Source organism: Gopherus flavomarginatus, chromosome 2 (assembly GCF_025201925.1).
Source record: "Gopherus flavomarginatus isolate rGopFla2 chromosome 2, rGopFla2.mat.asm, whole genome shotgun sequence".
NCBI classification, from domain to species: domain Eukaryota; kingdom Metazoa; phylum Chordata; order Testudines; family Testudinidae; genus Gopherus; species Gopherus flavomarginatus.
Genome location: NC_066618.1, coordinates 150,592,052 through 150,609,309, shown reverse-complemented (window position 1 = coordinate 150,609,309; position 17,258 = coordinate 150,592,052). Strand labels below are relative to the sequence as shown.

The following is a 17,258-nucleotide window of genomic DNA, read 5'->3' as shown; positions in this document are numbered from 1 at the left end:
AACCTTTAGCGCATATGGCACGTAAATACCTTGCAGTGCTGGCTACAAAAGTGCCATGAGAATGCCTGTTCTCGCTTTCAGGTGACATTGTAAACAAGAAGCAGGCAGCATTATCTCCTGCAAATTGTAACCAAACTTGTTTGTCTGAGCGATTTAGCTCAAGTAGGACTGAGTGGACATGCAGGCTCTAAAATTTTACATGGTTTTATTTTTGAATGCTTGTCTTTTTTGTACATAATTCTACATTTGTAAGTTCAACTTCCATGATAAAGAGATTGCACTACAGTACTTGTATTTAGATTAATTGAAAAATACTGTTTTTTTTGTTTTTTTACAGTGCAAATACTTTTAATCAAAAATAAATATAGCGAGCACTGTACACTTTGTATTCTGTTGTAATTGAAATCAGTATATTTGAAAATGTAGAAAACATCCAAAAATATTTAAATAAATGGTATTCTATTATTTAACAGTACGATTAATCGCGATTAATATTTTTAATCATGCAATTAGTTGCGATTAATTTTTTTGATCGATTAACAGCCCTAGTTTTAACGTAGTCATCTAGAATTTCAGGAGGGGAGAGCTCTGAATCCACTCAGTATCTTCCTGAGTCATAGCACCAAAGACACTAGCCATAGTCTGTTCAGATCCAGCCTCACATGGAGGAGCTTTGTTGAAACATCATACTGGAACCTCACTCCCTAGTGCAGTGACCTGGAGGCTAAAGCATCAGATCTTCCTTGCCATGAAGGTTACGGACAGACAATGGAAAGGATGAGGCAAAGGAGCTGCCACCAGAGAGATGTGGAGATGTATGTACAGTGGGGAGAAGAGTTTTCCATGCCCAGTCAGAGCCTGCTTGTAGCTGCTCCCCCACCCTAGCCAATAGCCCCTCCTTCCCCAGTACTGCTGAGCCCCCTCTGTGTGCACTTCTGGGCACCTTTTAATGCTGAAAATAAGCCAACAAGCTCCCAGCCTTCAGTTTAGTCCTCGTATCTCCACAGGTGATGTCCATTCTCTTGCACGGAGATGCAGCTTTTGCCGGGCAGGGCATAGTGTATGAGACGTTCCACTTGAGCGACTTGCCATCCTACACCACGCATGGGACAGTTCACGTGGTTGTGAACAACCAGGTAAAAACTGGGCCCCTTGGCTGCAGGACTGGGTCCTTCAGCTCCACCGATACCAGAATCTTTGAGATCATGCACTTTAAATGCCCAGGGCTGGGAGAGCAGTTTCAGTCTCTGACGTATCATGCTGGTGCGCTAGCAATGGTAAGCGTGTGTCAAGGATGTGTTTTTATCCTAGGGATGGGGCCCTCCATCAGGGTCTTCTCCCACTAAAATGCTGCTGTGTTCTACCTGGGAAACTCCAGTTATGGTTCACTGCTGGAATTAGGGCTTCTGGGGATGTGTATAGGCAGATCCATAAGCAGGAGAGCTCCTATGAGACAAGGCTAAGGAACAAGAAGAACTGATGATAACTTGCTCTGGGTTATAATGGTGAAGTCCCTAATGTCTAGGGCCTGGTCTACACTACAACCTAGGCTGACATAAGACAGGTTACTTCAGCCTAATTATGTCAGTGTACACACTACAGCCTTGCTCCCACTGATGTAAGTGCCGATGTACCTCCATCTCCACAAGAGGCGTAGGGCTTATGTTGGTGTAGTTAGAGCAACGCAGTGTCACTGCGGGTTACTTACTTTGGCTGTTGGCTGTCATTCTTATCAATTTCATGGCTCCATGCTGGCATCCTGAAATTGACAAGAAAGCCGGGCTGTTGACCACAGGATGTGGAGGGGGCTCCAGCTAAAGCCCGACTGTTCCCTGGGTCCTGTCTCCCCACTCCCAGCCTGCCAGCTACATGGGCTTCCCTCTCCCAGCCCGGCTGCTCCCCTGGTCCTGGCTCCTAGCCCGGCTGCCTCCCACTGCCCTGAGCAGGGAGCTGCATGCAGAGCTGACAGCTCATGCTCTCAGCCCCCTCACACTGTCCCTCTTAAGTCGGTGGAAGCGTTCCTGATGATGACACGCATCACCAACAGGAGGAGGGCAGTGTGGACATGAACCACCGCAGTGGTGGCTGTAAGTCAACCTAACATAGGTTGACTTAAGTTTGTATTGTAGACCTGTCCTGAATTATTGTCTCTTTGATCCCCAGTTCTGTTTTGAGCTCAGGTGACAGTGGCTTGATTGACATCCCGTTCCCTGATGCTGGGCAGACTGGTTCTGAGCAGAGCCTGGTGGGAGAAGGAGGGGGACTGTTTGAGCTTTATGTGGTCTCTCTGAAAGAGTCTTTACCCCATCTTACCTCTCACAAGCACCACCCTTTATGTAGACTCCATTAATGCTCTGCCCCAGTGACTGCCCTCCCTCTGCTGAACAGAGCATAACAAAGTCAGGACAGAGCTAACTTAAAACTGACCTGGATAGCTTCTCTAGCTAGACCAACGTAATAACTGCGGCTCCCTTTACTGGCCTGAGAAGCTTTCTCCAGGAAAGGTAATAGTTGTTCTGTAATACTTACCTCTGGTTGGAGCTCTGTTATCTAGCAGGTGGGGTAAAGTGTTGTAAAAATCTCTTGTCATCAATCCATGACAGCTCCTTGGTCTAACCTGACATGGAGGCAGTGTGGTCTTGTGGCTAGAGCAGGGACTGGTAGGTAGTTGGAAGCTTGCAAATTTACTCCCAGCTCTGCGAACAACTTGCTTAAAATCTGTCTGTTTTCCCTCTGCAAAGTGAAGGGAACTCTCCCTCCTCCCACTCTGTGTGAAGCACTTTGAGATGCTCAGATGAGCGCTGTTTGATTCCCAAGCCTAACTATTTTCTAGACCTTTTTGTGTCCGCCTTCTGCTATTTTCCATGACGGTCCCAAATTGCTGTGTTTCCAGATTGGATTCACTACAGACCCTCGTATGGCCCGTTCCTCTCCGTACCCAACCGACGTTGCCCGGGTTGTGAATGCACCCATTTTCCATGTCAATGCGGATGACCCAGAGGCAGTGGTGTATGTGTGCAATGTAGCAGCAGAATGGAGAAGCACTTTCCACAAAGATGTGGTGGTTGACTTGGTAGGTGATTGAGAACCAGTTGGGGCTTTGCTAAAATCCTGGCTTTGTTTAGTGAACTTCTGGGGAAATGACAAAATTCTGTTCAGATGAACCATTGGAGGCATCTTGGACTGTTTGTACAGCTCCTAGCACAATGGGGCCCTGGGGCTCAGAGGTGCTACTGTAATCCAAATAATAAATAATGACCCTCTTGTGTTTCTTTGCACCTTAACCCTTTGTTCTTTGGGTTTGGTAGTTGCGGGGGGAGGCATCTAAAGAAATATGTAAGTGAAAACAAGGCACTGAATATGTAGCTGTGTTGTGCTTGAAGAAAAGGAGATGCTAATTTTCCTGTAACTGCTCAGATAGCTGCAGTTTTTCTTTTAAAGTGGGATGAAACCATTCCATTAAGTCATTAGTTACTCTAGTTTTACACCAGTGTCGCTCCATTGACTTAAGTGGAATCTACTCCTGATTTACACTAGTCTAAATGAGATCAAAATCAGGCCCTCTGCCTTCAGGCTGTACATGATTTCCTTCATCATGGGTGCATCCCACATACAGATCAATGTAAATGCGACTGCTTTTTTGGCTTCTGAAATAGGGATTGAAGACTGGCTATTTTTTTATGGCTTTCTTTCCTTGAATGCACTAGGTGTGTTACAGGCGGAATGGTCATAACGAGATGGACGAACCCATGTTCACCCAGCCGTTGATGTATAATCAGATCCGGAAGCAGAAACCTGTGCTGCAAAAATACGCCGAGATGTTAATTTCAGAGGGGGTGGTAAATCAGCCAGAGTACGAGGTACTGTTACCCGGTGTTCTAAAAGAAACATGCAGTCAGTGATCAGTCACAACCCCTTAAATCTAGTTGGCAAATAAGAATGTTGAGTGGAGGAAAATACAAATTAATATAATGCAAGAAATACATGAAGGTTACCAGTGTTGCCATAGTTGCATAGCATGACTGCGCCCCTCCCTGCAGACTCAGCAGTGTGGTGTAGTGTTGCCTTGCCTTAAGGGGTCTGGGCAAGGGAGGACTAAAGAGGTGCCTAAAGATCTGCTGATGTGTTTTGAAGGTAGGAGCTCAGACTTAGACATCCAAGGGGTCTCAGCACTTGTTGCTAGCATCCCTAGCAAGGTTTTCCTGACTAAAGAAGCTAAAGCTGTTTCTAAGAGCAGCACAAGCCTATCCATGCTTCTGGTTAGAACCTGGCTCTTGGGCAGAAAATCCCTCTCTTCACTGGTCCTGGAAATACAGGGACTCCATTTAAAGCCAGTTGTAGCTGGTACAGTTATAGTCCCATTGTGAATAAGGTCTGTGGTCCAATCTATGCTTTACATGCTACCATTTTGGTTACCCACTTACAATATAGTAATTGTGCCAATATCATTCCCTCTTCTGTGTATTTGGAGCACAGCAGTAATTAACTGTGTTTGAGCCATGCTGCAGTCTTGGGGTGAAACCCTGGCCTCACCGAAGTCCGTAGCAAAGCTCCCTTTGATTTTAATGGAGCCAGGGCTTCACCCTTGGATTTCAGCAGGGCTGTAGACGTAGTTCAGGAACACAGGTGACTCCTGGCTTAGCCTTGTCTGCACTATAAGATCAGACAGCATTGTACCTGTGCTGCTTACATAGTTGCTGGCACTGTGTCAATGGGACCGAACTGAAAAGTACTTTATTCTGCCTCTTGAGCATTCAGACCCATTCGCTGGCTATGGCATTTCGTAATGTCAGGGGTATTTGGGATGTCTTACTGGAACTGGGCTTTGTATTTTATGCAACTTTGGCATCAGCAAAAGACATAAGCTCTTAACTGGCTCACAGCCAGCAGTAGGCAGTTCCCTGGCAGTGCTGACCTCTTGTTCCTAATGTTGTATGGTCAGGCACAAGCATGGCAGCGTGCAGCAGCGGTGAATGTGGTGCAAGGCACGTTTGTGGTCCAGGTCCTAACCCATGAGTGGGGATACATAACATAAGAGCGGCCATACTGGGTCAGACCAAAGGTCCATCTAGCCCAGTATCCCATCTACTGACAGTGGCCAATGCCAGGTGCCCCAGAGGGATAATAATCAAGTGATCTCTCTCCTGCCATCCATCTCCACCCTTTGACAAACAGAGGCCAGGGACACCATTCCTTACCCATCCTGGCTAATAGGCATTAATGGACTTAACCTCCATGAATTTAAAGTAGAGTTTAAAGTGTCTGAAGAGGAGTTGGATGTGAAAATGCCCCCTCTGGGATCCACGTAGACTTGGGTTGAAATGGAGAGAGAGCAGCAACAAGAGGCATGGCCTTTAGCCCCAGGGCTCTTACTTTGGCTTCTTCTCAGTAACAATATTCTGCCCTATTGCTCTCAGGAGGAAATTTCCAAGTATGATAGGATCTGTGAAGAGGCCCATGCCAGATCGAAGGATGAAAAAATCCTGCACATCAAGCACTGGCTGGATTCCCCTTGGCCTGGTAAGTAACTAGCAGCTTCCCTGACAAATGGCCAGAATTCAGGAACCACTTCTGCCTCCAGTGGATTAGATCTTCGACTTCCGGCGCAGTTAGGAGCAGTTTGTCTCCAAGGACGTGTAATGAAGAGAGTGGGAAATACACCACACCAGCCTGGTGAAGAAAATGCACCCATCGGGAAAGCATGGCGGACTGACAGAGGTGGAGCAGCTCAGGGTTTGCTCTGCATCCCAAATCCTCTTCCACATCAGAGAGTACAGAAGGGCCTGTAACATAGTCATCAAATGCTCTTACTACAGAGCCAGCCTGGCCTTCACCAGGTCACAGATGATCTCTCCTCCTTCCCCAGGTTTCTTCACTCTCGAGGGCCAGCCTCGGAGCATGACCTGTCCCTCTACTGGTCTGAATGAAGAAGACTTGGCCCATATAGGCAAGGTGGCCAGCTCAGTGCCTGTTGAGGATTTCACAATTCATGGAGGTACAAACGTGCTGGAGTAGATGCCCCTGGCACCCCAGTCTCTAGGGGTTTATTCTTTGTAGAGCTGGATGCTTTACAGAGTAGAGAATATGGTTAATGCTGTGAGTGGGAGTTGTTCCACCACTATCTACAGGGAGTCATGGTCTCTGGTGCTGTAGACTGAAGCCATAGGCCAACCTGGGAGTGGGAGGGAGAAGGTCTGCTAGAATGGTTAACTCTTGGAACAAGCTACCAAGGGAAATGGTGGGTTCTCCCTCTCTTGGTGTCTTCAGACAGACTGGCTGCCTTTCTGGAGATGCTTTAGTCATACACAGGTTGTTGGGCCAGCGAAGGGATAACTGGATGAAATTCCATGGCCTGTGTGCTGTACAGCACTGGCTCTCAAACTAGAGCTGTCACTTGTTCAGGGAAAGCCCCTGGCAGGTTGAGCCGGTTTGTTTACCTGCCGCATCCGCAGGTTTGGCCAATCGCAGCTCCCACTGGCTGCGGTTCACCACTCCAGGCCAATGGGGGCTGCAGGAAGGGTGGCTGGCACATCTCTGGGCTCACGCCACTTCCGGCAGCCCCCATTGGCCTGGAGTGGCGAACTGTGGCCAGTGGGAGCCGCGATTGGCCAAACCTGCGGATGCAACAGGTAAACAAACCGGCCCAGCCCACCAGGGGCTTTCCCGGAACAAGCGGCAGCCCTGGTTTGAGAACCACTGCTGTACAGGACTAGATTTTCAAATCTGAGTGAATGGGGACTTCCATGTGGTGGTTCAGACCCAAAGTATGATGATTGGGATGGGGATGAGTGCTAATGAGACTTCTGAGGGTGCTTATCTGTCCCCCCTCAAGTGTCTGAGATGCTTCTCATCTTCAATGTGTTTATCCTCTCATACCTCTGTGGGGCAAGTAGGGCTGGTATCGCCATTGTTCAGAGGGGAAAGTGAGGCCCAGAGAGGCTAAGGGACTAGCTCAGGTAACGCAGGCAGCCTGTAGCAGAGCAGGGACTTGAACCCAGTGTCCCATCCTTCCTCTCCCAAAAAAAAAACCAAACAAACTCCTTATGGCAGTGCCCAAAGTCTCCAGCTGGTACTAAGTTCTTGATCTTTAGAGCTTCTTGTGAGTTCCACAGTCTGGTGACATGAATCTAAGCGCCTCATCCCCAGTACCTTCTGGTTGTGGACCTGGCAATGCCCGTGCTTTTGACCCAGCACTCAAACTGTTCTCTCCACTACCGCTTGGACTCCTCTGAGGTTAGAGTTCAGGTCTCCTCTCCTGTGCAGTGATGTCTGGCAATGAGTGCTCCTAATGCAGGTGAAGTTGGCTCAGCAAAAAGCATGTTAGTTAAAGAAAACAGACTGGCCAGCAACTCCAGTTGTTTCTCAGAGCTGGCCTCCTCTGCTCCTTACCTGTATGTACTTTACCCTGTGCTAGGCTGGAACAGTCCACCTCCCTTTTGTCCCTTTATGTCCAGAGCGTCTGCGTGTCAGGGAATCCAGCCTGCCGCTTAGATGGGTTGATAGCAGAGCCGTCTTGTTCCAGCCAAAGGCTGCTTGCATAGTACATCACTGCAGTTCCTCCCCAATGGGCTGCAAACTGTGTGTTTTTTTTTTCTCTGCAGGTTTGAGCCGGATTCTGAAAACCCGTGGGATGTTGGTTAAGAACAGGACAGTAGACTGGGCCTTGGCAGAGTATATGGCATTTGGCTCCCTCCTCAAAGAGGGAATCCACATCCGACTGAGCGGCCAGGATGTCGAGAGGGGGACATTCAGGTAAAGCCGGCAGTTTCCCCCAGTGAAAAGGGATTCCGGCCTTCCTCAAGAGGCTGCTGAGTGGGGAGTAGAAGAGGCCAGCCTTAGGTTGCTTGCTGTGCTGGAGCTCTGCTGAAAAGCCAGGGGGGAGCCCAAATTGGGGGTGTAGGGGTCTCTTTCACAGCACTTAATGGTGTTAATATGGGCAGCTCCTAGATACAATCGTAACCTGTCTTCATTGCATTCTGCAGTTGCAAGCCAAGCCTCTCAACAGAGCAGCGTGAGCCAGGCGGCCACTTGCACGCAGGCACTTGCTCTGACCCACTGGCTAGGGTCACACTTCAGTAACTTTGCTGCTGGCCGTTGTTTTCTCCCACAGCCATCGTCACCATGTACTGCATGACCAGAACGTAGACAAGAGGACCTGTATTCCCATGAATCACCTCTGGCCAAACCAGGCTCCTTACACTGTCTGCAACAGCTCCCTGTCTGAGTACGGAGTCCTAGGTTCGTGTCACTGGGGAATCTCCCCCTGGCTCACGACGGCCACAGGGCTAGTTCGTGCTGGGTTGTCTGTGCCAGGTGCTGGTGGATATGGCGTCTTCACTCTTCCTCTCTCTTCTCTGCAGGTTTCGAGCTGGGCTTTGCTATGGCTAGTCCCAATGCCTTAGTGCTGTGGGAGGCCCAGTTCGGTGACTTCCACAACACTGCTCAGTGCATCATTGACCAGTTCATCTGCCCTGGCCAGGCCAAGTGGGTGAGACAGAATGGCATCGTGCTGCTGCTGCCCCATGGCATGGAGGGCATGGTAAGGATGCACTCGCTTCCCATCTTTCTGGGCAGCACTGACAGCTCAATGTCATGGTTCCCGTAGTGCCCCAGGACACTTCCCCAGGCCAAACACTGCACAGACCAGGTCTCTGTGTGACCAGTCACCTGGGAACATGCGGGTAGTCCTGCAATTTGGAGATTGCCCACCTCTTTGCCTGTGTCACCTGGCCTCACCAGCCCATGTCACTGCTTCCCATACAGCTGTGTGTTAACAGCCTGCAGAGGGGCCTGGACTCCATGTGGTTGGGAGCAGTGCCAGCCCCTCTACAGGTTATTGTGTACGGCTGAATGGAAGAGGATTGGGAGCAACAGATCTCAGCACAGGGGCTTGTTGGGGCCAGGGGAGTGGAGTCTAAAGTTCAGTACTAAAGGGCGGCTGCAACTGTTGGACCTACTTAGTAAAAATCAAAACTTTTAAACCAGAGTGAAATCCTGCTGGGCAGTACGTACCAAGTTCCTCCTCAGACAGTGACTGGCATCAGCTGGCTCTACGCCCAGCCACTCTACAAGGCATGGAGAGGTCTCCTAAAGAAGGAAACTCACATGTGTGGTTCGCTTCACCTCTTGTTGGTTTTGCCCGCAGGGTCCTGAGCACTCTTCAGCCAGACCAGAGCGATTCTTGCAGATGTGCAATGACGATCCAGATGTCTACCCTGTAAGTGTCTGGCTGTGCTAAACTCACACTCTTCCCCTTTCCCATCTCTCCCCTCCTGCATCTTGGAGCACTTGCTGTGTCCCTGACTCTGATCACTGCACAGCAAAGGGTTCCAGAAACAGCTTTGGGGGATTTTGCAGATGGGATATTAACACATGGAACAATTTTACAGGGCACCCAGATTCTGGGCAGCAGGCCAGGGGGAGCAGGATATAGGAAGCAGTGCTGTGCTGGTGACTCACATTTAATGACTCCTGGGCTTCCTCTGCCCCTAGAGTCAGGAAGACTTAGGGTGGGTTATCGAGGGAGACTCGGAAATGTCTGTTGCTGTGTTAGCACAGAGTGAGCAGAGCTCTAGTTAGTGCACTGATGTGGGGCAATAAAGGCTGGCTGTAACCCAAGCAAGGCCAGTGCATGGAACTCTGTTTCCATGGCTTCTGCTCTTCCCTCCTTGGCTTTCCCCAAAAGCTGTCATCAGAGTCGCACCCATTACTCTCAGGCCTATTTGCTCATTTTTTATTAGGGAGCAATTTCCCAGTTTCATAGTCAAGGGGTTTATCGGAGTATTTCCAAGTGCACTCCAAAACCCTGTGCAAACATGGCAGCTCTCCTGCTCTCAGCCTGTGCTGTCTGCATAGCTGGCCCATGCACTTAGGGAGGCAGTCCCTTTTTGGGTTAGGGACACAGAGGCACTAAGAGGCCGCGGCGGGATAGGCTGAAAACCACCTGAGAGGATAGTGTAAAAGGGAAAGCAGAAAGTTACACTGGCCCAGAATTTGCTGTGTTCATTCCTGAGCAGTGTCCTAAAAGCTCTGCTAGGCAAGGAAAGCAAGGGACAGTATAGAGCTGGGACTCCAGATTCCTGCTGCTAAAATCCTACCTCAGTTGAAATGGAAAAAGTAAAGTGAAGCACTTAACTGAACTTGACTTTTAAAAGCCAAGTTCTCCCAATTTACCTGGACTTGAAACATTCTAGGTTGAGCTTGCAGGTTAGGGCCGCTGCATTCAGCTAACCACTGGTCCTGGGCTAGTGATGAGCAAGAGAAACTCCTGGCCCCCATGTTAGGGTACTCGGGTTGACTCACATGGCCTCTCTGTTCATACTGGAGCTGCCGGGAGATGTTAATGTGGGGACAGTCACGATTTTGTCTAAACAGTTTCTACTTCTCATGTGCTGTAGAAACTCGATGACTTTGACGTACGCCAGCTGTACGACTGCAACTGGATTGTTGTAAACTGCTCCACTCCAGCGAACTTCTTCCATGTCCTGCGGAGGCAGATCCACCTCCCGTTCCGGAAACCGGTCAGTGAGCTCTAGACACTGCCCTGGTGCGGACCCGGCCACGCATCATTGTCTTGGAGCACAAGTGCTAGGTTAAAGCCAACGCTTGGCGGGTGGGACATGGGTGCTGGTGCCGGGAGAGCTTAGGACTTGGATTTGAAGCCAACTTCTCGAGTGCTCCAGTAGGGCCAGTCAAATTTTCCACCAAAACCGTTTTTCAGCAGAAAATTGAGATTTTGACCAAACAAAATTTTTTGCAAAATGTATTTGCTTTCCATGCAAAAAAACAAAATTTTTATCCAAAAATAAAACAAAAAAAGCTGAGCACCCTAAAACTAAATTACTTCAATTCTGGAATGCTGCCGCGGTGCCTCGTGGGACTTGTTATTCAGGTGCTTCATGTTCTATGAGCTGGGTTCCCCAGCCAGACTACATTTCCCATGGTGCACTACAGCCTTGTGATTGCTATAGAGCATAGCTTCCTCTCACCTAGTGGTGACTGTGATGCATCATGGGAGATGTAGTCCAACCTGGGAGCCTAGCTCAGGGGTAGGCAACCTATGGCACACGTGCCGAAGGCGGCACGCAAACTGATTTTCAGTGGCACTCACAGTGCCCAGGTCCTGGCCACCGGTCTGGGGGGCTCTGCATTTTAATTTCATTTTAAATGAAGCTTCTTAAACATTTTAAAAACCGTATTTACTTTACATACAACAATAGTTTAATTGTCTATTATAGACTTATAGAAAGAGACCTTCTAAAAACGTTAAAATGTATTACTGGCATGCGAAACCTTAAATCAGAGTGAATAAATGAAGACTCTGCACAGCACTTCTGAAAGGTTGCCAACACCTGGCCTAGCCTATAGAGAACTACTACTCCCATGGGGCACCATGGTGGCATTTCAGGATTGAAATATTTTGCCAAACTCTCACTTGTCTGACCAGCTCTGTGCTCTACCCTTTACCTGGTTAATGGATAGGTACTAACAACCCCTGGTAAAGGTCTATTGCCTGATAAGAGGCATCAGTATTAAGTATCAGAGGGGTGGCCATGTTAGTCTGGAGCTGTAAAAAGCGACTGAGTCCTGTGGCACCTTGTAGACTATTGGATCTGGTAACAGTATCCCAGACATGTATGCAGAGCATCTAATAGCCAGTGGGCTCATGACTGAGCATGAGGTATTGGAGATAAAAGTTTCATATTACTCCAGTCTGTGCCTGCTGATCTGTGCTGTGATCACTGTTACAGGCGAGCTGTACGTTCCCAAGCACACTGGGGCCCTGTGTCTGCCAAGTTTCAGTTGAGCTCTGCCCAGACTGGAAACGCCTGCCCTATCTGGGCAGTGGCATTTGTGAGCCGCGTGCACATTATTCCATAACAAAAGGGCTAGAGGAGACAGTAATACTGAGTGCTGTGCAAAGAAAGCAACCCGCAGCCAGACCTGCTGACAGCACCAGAGTTCTGCACACCACTTCACATTGCCCTGCCCCAGAACAGTGTTTGGCTTCAGTCTTTCTCTCTGGCCGGCATGGGAGAATCAAGACGTTCCTGTGATTCCTGCCTGGGTTAAATGTACAGTTCATCAATGGCACTTAAATTAGGGGGCTGGGCAGGGGCCAGGCTGGAACTAGCTGACCAAAGACTGGGGTGTAGCGGGAGGGTCTGTACTCTGGCTCTCGTAGTGATGATCCAGTCCACAGTGTGCAGCTTGTGTGCCAGAAAGGCTATTTCCAGCCCATTCTGATTGCCTTCCCTTGATCTTCCAGCTCATCATCTTCACTCCAAAGTCGCTGCTGCGCCACCCCGAAGCCCGCTCTAACTTTGATGATATGTTGCCAGGTATGAAGGGTGTTGCCAGTGTCCAGGGGTGCAAGTGAACCAGAGAGATGCAGAGCAGGGTTCATACCACAAGAGGGCAGTGTCTGTCTTCTCTTTCACAGAATCCTAGCATATCAGGGTTGGAAGGGACCTCTGGAGGTATCTAGTCCAGCCCCCTGCTCAAAGCAGGACCAACCCCAACTAAATCATCCCAGCTAGGGCTTTGTCAAGCCTGACCTTAAAAATCTCTAAGAAAGGAGATTCCACCACCTGCCTAGGTAACCCATTCCAGTGCTTCACTACCCTCCTAGTGAAAAAGTTTTTCCTGATATCCAACCTAAACCTCCCCCACTGCAACTTGAGACCATAACTGCTTGTTCTGTCATCTGGTACCACTGAGAACAGTCTAGATCCATCCTGTTTGGAATCTCCTTTCAGGTAGTTGAAAGCAGCTCTCAAATCCCCCCTCATTGTTCTCTTCTGTAGACTAAACAATCCCAGTTCCTTCAGCCTCTCCTCGTAAGTCATGTACTCCAGCCCCCTGATCATTTTTGTTGCCCTCTGCTGGACTCTCTCCAGTTTTTCCACATCCTTCTTGTAGTGTGGAGCCCAAAACTGGGACACAGTACTCCAGATGAAGCCTCACCAATGCCGAATAGAGAGGGATGATCACATCCCTTGATCTGCCGGCAGTGCTCCTACTTATACAGCCCAAAATACTGTTAGCCTTCTTGGCAACAAGAGCACACTGACTCATATCCAGCTTTTCATCCACTGTAACCCCTAGGTCTCTTCTGCAGAACTGCTGCCTAGCCATTTGGTCCCTAGTCTGTAGCCATGTATGGGAGTCTTCCATCCTAAGTGCAGGACTCTGCACTTGTTCTGGTCTTTACAGGACCCCGCCCTGTTCCCAGGTGTCTCTGGATTCTGGCTCCTGTCCACATGTATGACCGTCCAGAACTGCACCAGGACGGTGTGTGCTTCAGACTGTTTCCCCCGTCTGTCTTTCTGCACAGCCCCCAGCTCAGTGGGGCCCTGATCTCAATGGGGTCTCTAGGCTTTAATCATCTCTGAGCTAGCCCAGTCCTTCTGTAGGCATAGCCAATCCCACAGGGTCCAGGCCTGTAGCTGGCCCCCATTAGCATTCCCCCTCCCACCATGTGTGGCCCCTGCGCTGTTGAGGCATGTCCCCACGGTTGTCTGTGCTCTGTTACAGGCACTAACTTCCTGCGCGTAATCCCTGAGAGCGGCCCTGCTGCCCAGAACCCCGACAAAGTCAAGAGGGTGCTCTTCTGCACCGGCAAAGTGTATTACGAGCTCACCCGGGAGCGCAAGACCCGGGACATGGAGCCAGACGTGGCCATCACCAGGGTGGAGCAGGTGAGCATATCTGTACCACGGGGGGCTCCACGTAGGCCAGGGGCCAATAGTCAGTCCTGTTGCTGGCTTGCTCCACGTCCTCAGGAGCCATGAGGAGTTTAATCCACAACATGTCCGCTGTGGCTCAGACACAAAGTGCTCTGTCCCTCGTCCCACTCCCACTGCTGAACGTCCCAGCCCAGCCTCAGGGCGGAGAGCAGGCAGAAGTACGCCATCACCACACCTGAGAAGGGATGGACGGAGGGGCCAGCTTGATCCTGTGTCTTCAGTCTGAGTCCAGGAGATGCTGCGCAGCACCCCTTGGTGGGCAGCGAGGGCAGAGCTGGGGTATCTGTGCAGGTTTGCAGGGAAGAGCCCGTTGGTGATGAGAGTGGTGTTGGCCAGCCCAGCATGCACCCCACCATATAATCTCCTGGGCCTGGAAGGGTTGTTCAGGCTCGCGCTAGGCGATCCCAGACCCTCTAAGTGTGTAATGTCAGAACTGTGTGGGATCGGGAGATGCTGCTGAGGCAGCACAGGCTGAACAGTGAGCATGGAGACTGCATGGCCCACTGCACAGCCCACCTGCAGCTGCCTGCATCCTGCCTCTACTGCTGGCTGCCCCAGGCTTGCGTGCTCCAGTGGAATTGAGCCCTCCCTGTTCCCCGGCAGCTGTCTCCGTTCCCCTTCGACCTCCTCCAGAGGGAAGCGCTGAAGTACCCCAACGCCGAGCTGGTCTGGTGCCAGGAGGAGCACAAGAACCAAGGCTACTACGACTATGTGAAACCCCGGCTCCGCACGACCATCGACCGCGCCAAGCCCGTGTGGTAAGGGCCACCCCTCCGTACAATGATGGACTAGTGCCACGAGAGGCAGCCACACCTTGTCCTGCTCTTGGGACCTCCCCACAGATAGGCAGTGTGGTGCCATGGGTGGTACATCTGAGGCCACTGGCTCCCCAATGGATTTCAGTATGATGTGGGAGCGGGGATGGAGGAGATCTCTCAGTGGCACTGGGGGTAGGTAGTGTGGGCTGAGGAGGGAGGTCTCTTGGGTGAGTGTGACAGAATCACAGGCTTGATGCTCTGGAACTGCTCTGTATGAGGTCAGCCAGGACTCGGGGGTGGCGTGACTCTCCTCAGGACATGCTGTCCAGGGCAAAGAGCCTCCTCGGCTATAGCCTCCCTGGGACTGACCTCGGAGCTTTTGGCATCCCTGTTCATACCACACACTTCCCCTTGGCAGGTCCACCTGGATGGGTCCTCTGGGGAAGCCAGAGGGCCCTACACCCCCGCTCTGCAGTCAGCTGTGACTCTCAGCCAGCGTGTAACACAGGTTTTAGTCAGCAGGAACACAGCATAGAACAGAGCTTGTTAGCACAGAAATCAGTGACTTTCAGCCAAGTCCATCTTGTGGGGGGACCCCAGGCCAGATGCCCTGGACTCCCCCCTCAGAGTCTCAAACAGGAGATAGCCCAGCTTCCAGTGACCTGACCTCTGACATGCCCGTTCCCCCTCCTCCTGGTCTTTGTCCCCCTTCCGGAGCAAAGTGTCACCTAGTCTCATCCCTCTCCTGGGTCTCAGGTTATGAAAGGCATTGGCCATCACTTGTGTGCAGGCAGCTGGAGCCTCCTCCTGGGACCCTCAGGGGCAGGCGAGAAGTCACACAACCTTATTCCCATCATCTAGGCATTGGTGCAATACACAGGGAAACTGAGGCATACACAGCATTCATGCCAAACAGTAAGACTCACATAGGCTCACGTACAACATAATACAGTCACAGTGGGCATGTTGGTCCCATTGCACTCTCCGCAAGATGGTAACTGAGAGAGGGACAATAGCTTGATAAGGGGGCTGGGCTGTGGCTAACAGCCGGGGGGATGCTGCAGGCAGCAGGAGCTGGTCCCTGGTTGGTGAGCGTTGGGCTTTGGGCAGTGGGGTCTGCACATGATACAGCGTTTCTTTCTAGGCTGGGTGGCTAGATCTTGGCAGTCTCTGGCCCTCTCTTCCATCCAGCTTTCCTGTTGCTAGACCAGGCCTGTATGTAGCCTTCCCAGAACTGAGTACAGTGTGATGTCCCATCCCTGTGTTGGCCCTCATCTGAGCTGCTGCCTCTCCCTCCCTTGCCATAGGTACGCCGGCCGCGACCCAGCTGCTGCACCAGCCACTGGCAACAAGAAGACCCACCTGACTGAGCTCCAGCGCTTCCTGGACACCGCCTTCAACCTGGACGCTTATAAGGCCTTCTCCTAGACCCCACGCAGCTGCTGCAGCATGCTGTCTGTCTCTTGCTCACCTCCTGTCTCCGTACTTAACTACAGACCTTGTAAACTAAATGCCCACGCCTGGAGTCCTTGTTCATCGCTCTGGCTTGTTGCCTTTCACTGAAATACCTCTGCAGGATGCTTGGGTTTTAACTCCCCCCTTGCCCTGTCCTTGAGGGGCTTCAGTCTCTGTGCCCTCCTGCGTGGCCAACTCCATCCCAACACTACCCCAAAAGCCTGCAGCACCAGTCAGTTCAAGAGGTCTGGCACTCAGCCTCTGCTAGCTTCTGTCCTTAACCCGCCTCCTCCCTGTGGGGTTGCCCTGCTGCCTTGTGTCTGGCTTGGGGCAGCAGCTGGGGTTGGCAGAGCCAGGAGGAGGGACATTGCAAGCACACTTCTCCCCCGCAGAGGAAAGCTGCTAGCAGCAGGGGATGCAGTGAAGTTCTCCATAAGAAGGAGACGGTTGCTTTTTCCTTCTGCCTGTGGTGGTTCTTTCCCAAAGGTCAGAGCCTCTGTGGCTAACCTCCTCAATCGCTCCTGGCTGGCTGTGCTTGGGTCATAGCCGCGGGCCGCTGGCACTGTAGCCTGCTCAGGCGGATTAAGATTTAGTGGGATCCTAGGCACAAAGAACATTTGGATCCCTCATGCTTTTCTCCTAGCCTGGACCAGCCCAGAGCCAGAACTGGGCCATGGTAAAAGCTGCCCAGGGTGGCTTGGCTGCTGTGGGGAGCTCTAAACCCTCCCCCTGCCCTGGGGGCTAGGGACACAAGCCAGGAGTTGCTTTTGGGACTGCCAGGCGGGGTGAAGGGGCCGGGGCTCCCCAGGAGCTGTTCAGGGAGCCTGAGCTGCTATACCACAGCCTATGGTGAGCATGTGCCCCGTTTCGGCAAGGACAGTCCCCTTTTTAAGCCTTGAACCAGACATCCTGACAAATGCCCAGGTTTGCCAAAAAGGGCCTCAGGCAGGTGAGTGGCAAGGTTTTGATGGGGATCCTGGGCATGATCTTGTGGGCCTGTGTGTTAATCTGCCATCGAGCCCACTCCCAGCTGTATAACCCCAGCTCCCTGCCACCTTGCTAACAAACCCCAGGGCATGGCGCACACATCCCTCATGTCCACCCCACAGCTGCTGTCAAAGGAACCCAGTGTTGGATTTTCAAAGTGGCTGTTGGCTGAATCACAGGCACTTGCTGCTTGGCTGAGCCCGGCAGGACTGGCTCTAGTGCGGGGACAGGGAAACACGAGACAGGGCTGTTGGTGTGTGCTCCACTGAGAGGGGGAGCCCGGGGCTAGTGGCACAGCACCTCTGAAAAG

The 17,258-nt window shown here is 51.2% G+C and overlaps 1 protein-coding gene across 4 annotated transcripts in view; it reads left to right on the top strand.

Moving 5' to 3' along the window:
* OGDH (oxoglutarate dehydrogenase) overlaps nucleotides 1–16,017 on the top strand; it is a 92,514-nt gene extending 76,497 nt beyond the window's left edge. For all 4 annotated transcript variants that reach the window (XM_050937407.1, XM_050937405.1, XM_050937408.1 and 1 more), the window contains 14 exons: nucleotides 1,008–1,136; nucleotides 2,894–3,073; nucleotides 3,708–3,860; nucleotides 5,418–5,520; nucleotides 5,867–5,995; nucleotides 7,602–7,752; nucleotides 8,111–8,238; nucleotides 8,361–8,539; nucleotides 9,146–9,217; nucleotides 10,398–10,520; nucleotides 12,269–12,341; nucleotides 13,537–13,700; nucleotides 14,352–14,506; nucleotides 15,814–16,017. In XM_050937407.1, the coding sequence (XP_050793364.1) occupies nucleotides 1,008–1,136; nucleotides 2,894–3,073; nucleotides 3,708–3,860; nucleotides 5,418–5,520; nucleotides 5,867–5,995; nucleotides 7,602–7,752; nucleotides 8,111–8,238; nucleotides 8,361–8,539; nucleotides 9,146–9,217; nucleotides 10,398–10,520; nucleotides 12,269–12,341; nucleotides 13,537–13,700; nucleotides 14,352–14,506; nucleotides 15,814–15,934 (1,860 nt within the window). In that variant the 3' untranslated portion in view covers nucleotides 15,935–16,017. The remainder of the gene's footprint in view (nucleotides 1–1,007; nucleotides 1,137–2,893; nucleotides 3,074–3,707; nucleotides 3,861–5,417; nucleotides 5,521–5,866; nucleotides 5,996–7,601; nucleotides 7,753–8,110; nucleotides 8,239–8,360; nucleotides 8,540–9,145; nucleotides 9,218–10,397; nucleotides 10,521–12,268; nucleotides 12,342–13,536; nucleotides 13,701–14,351; nucleotides 14,507–15,813) is intronic.
* Nucleotides 16,018–17,258: the final 1,241 nt, after the last annotated feature.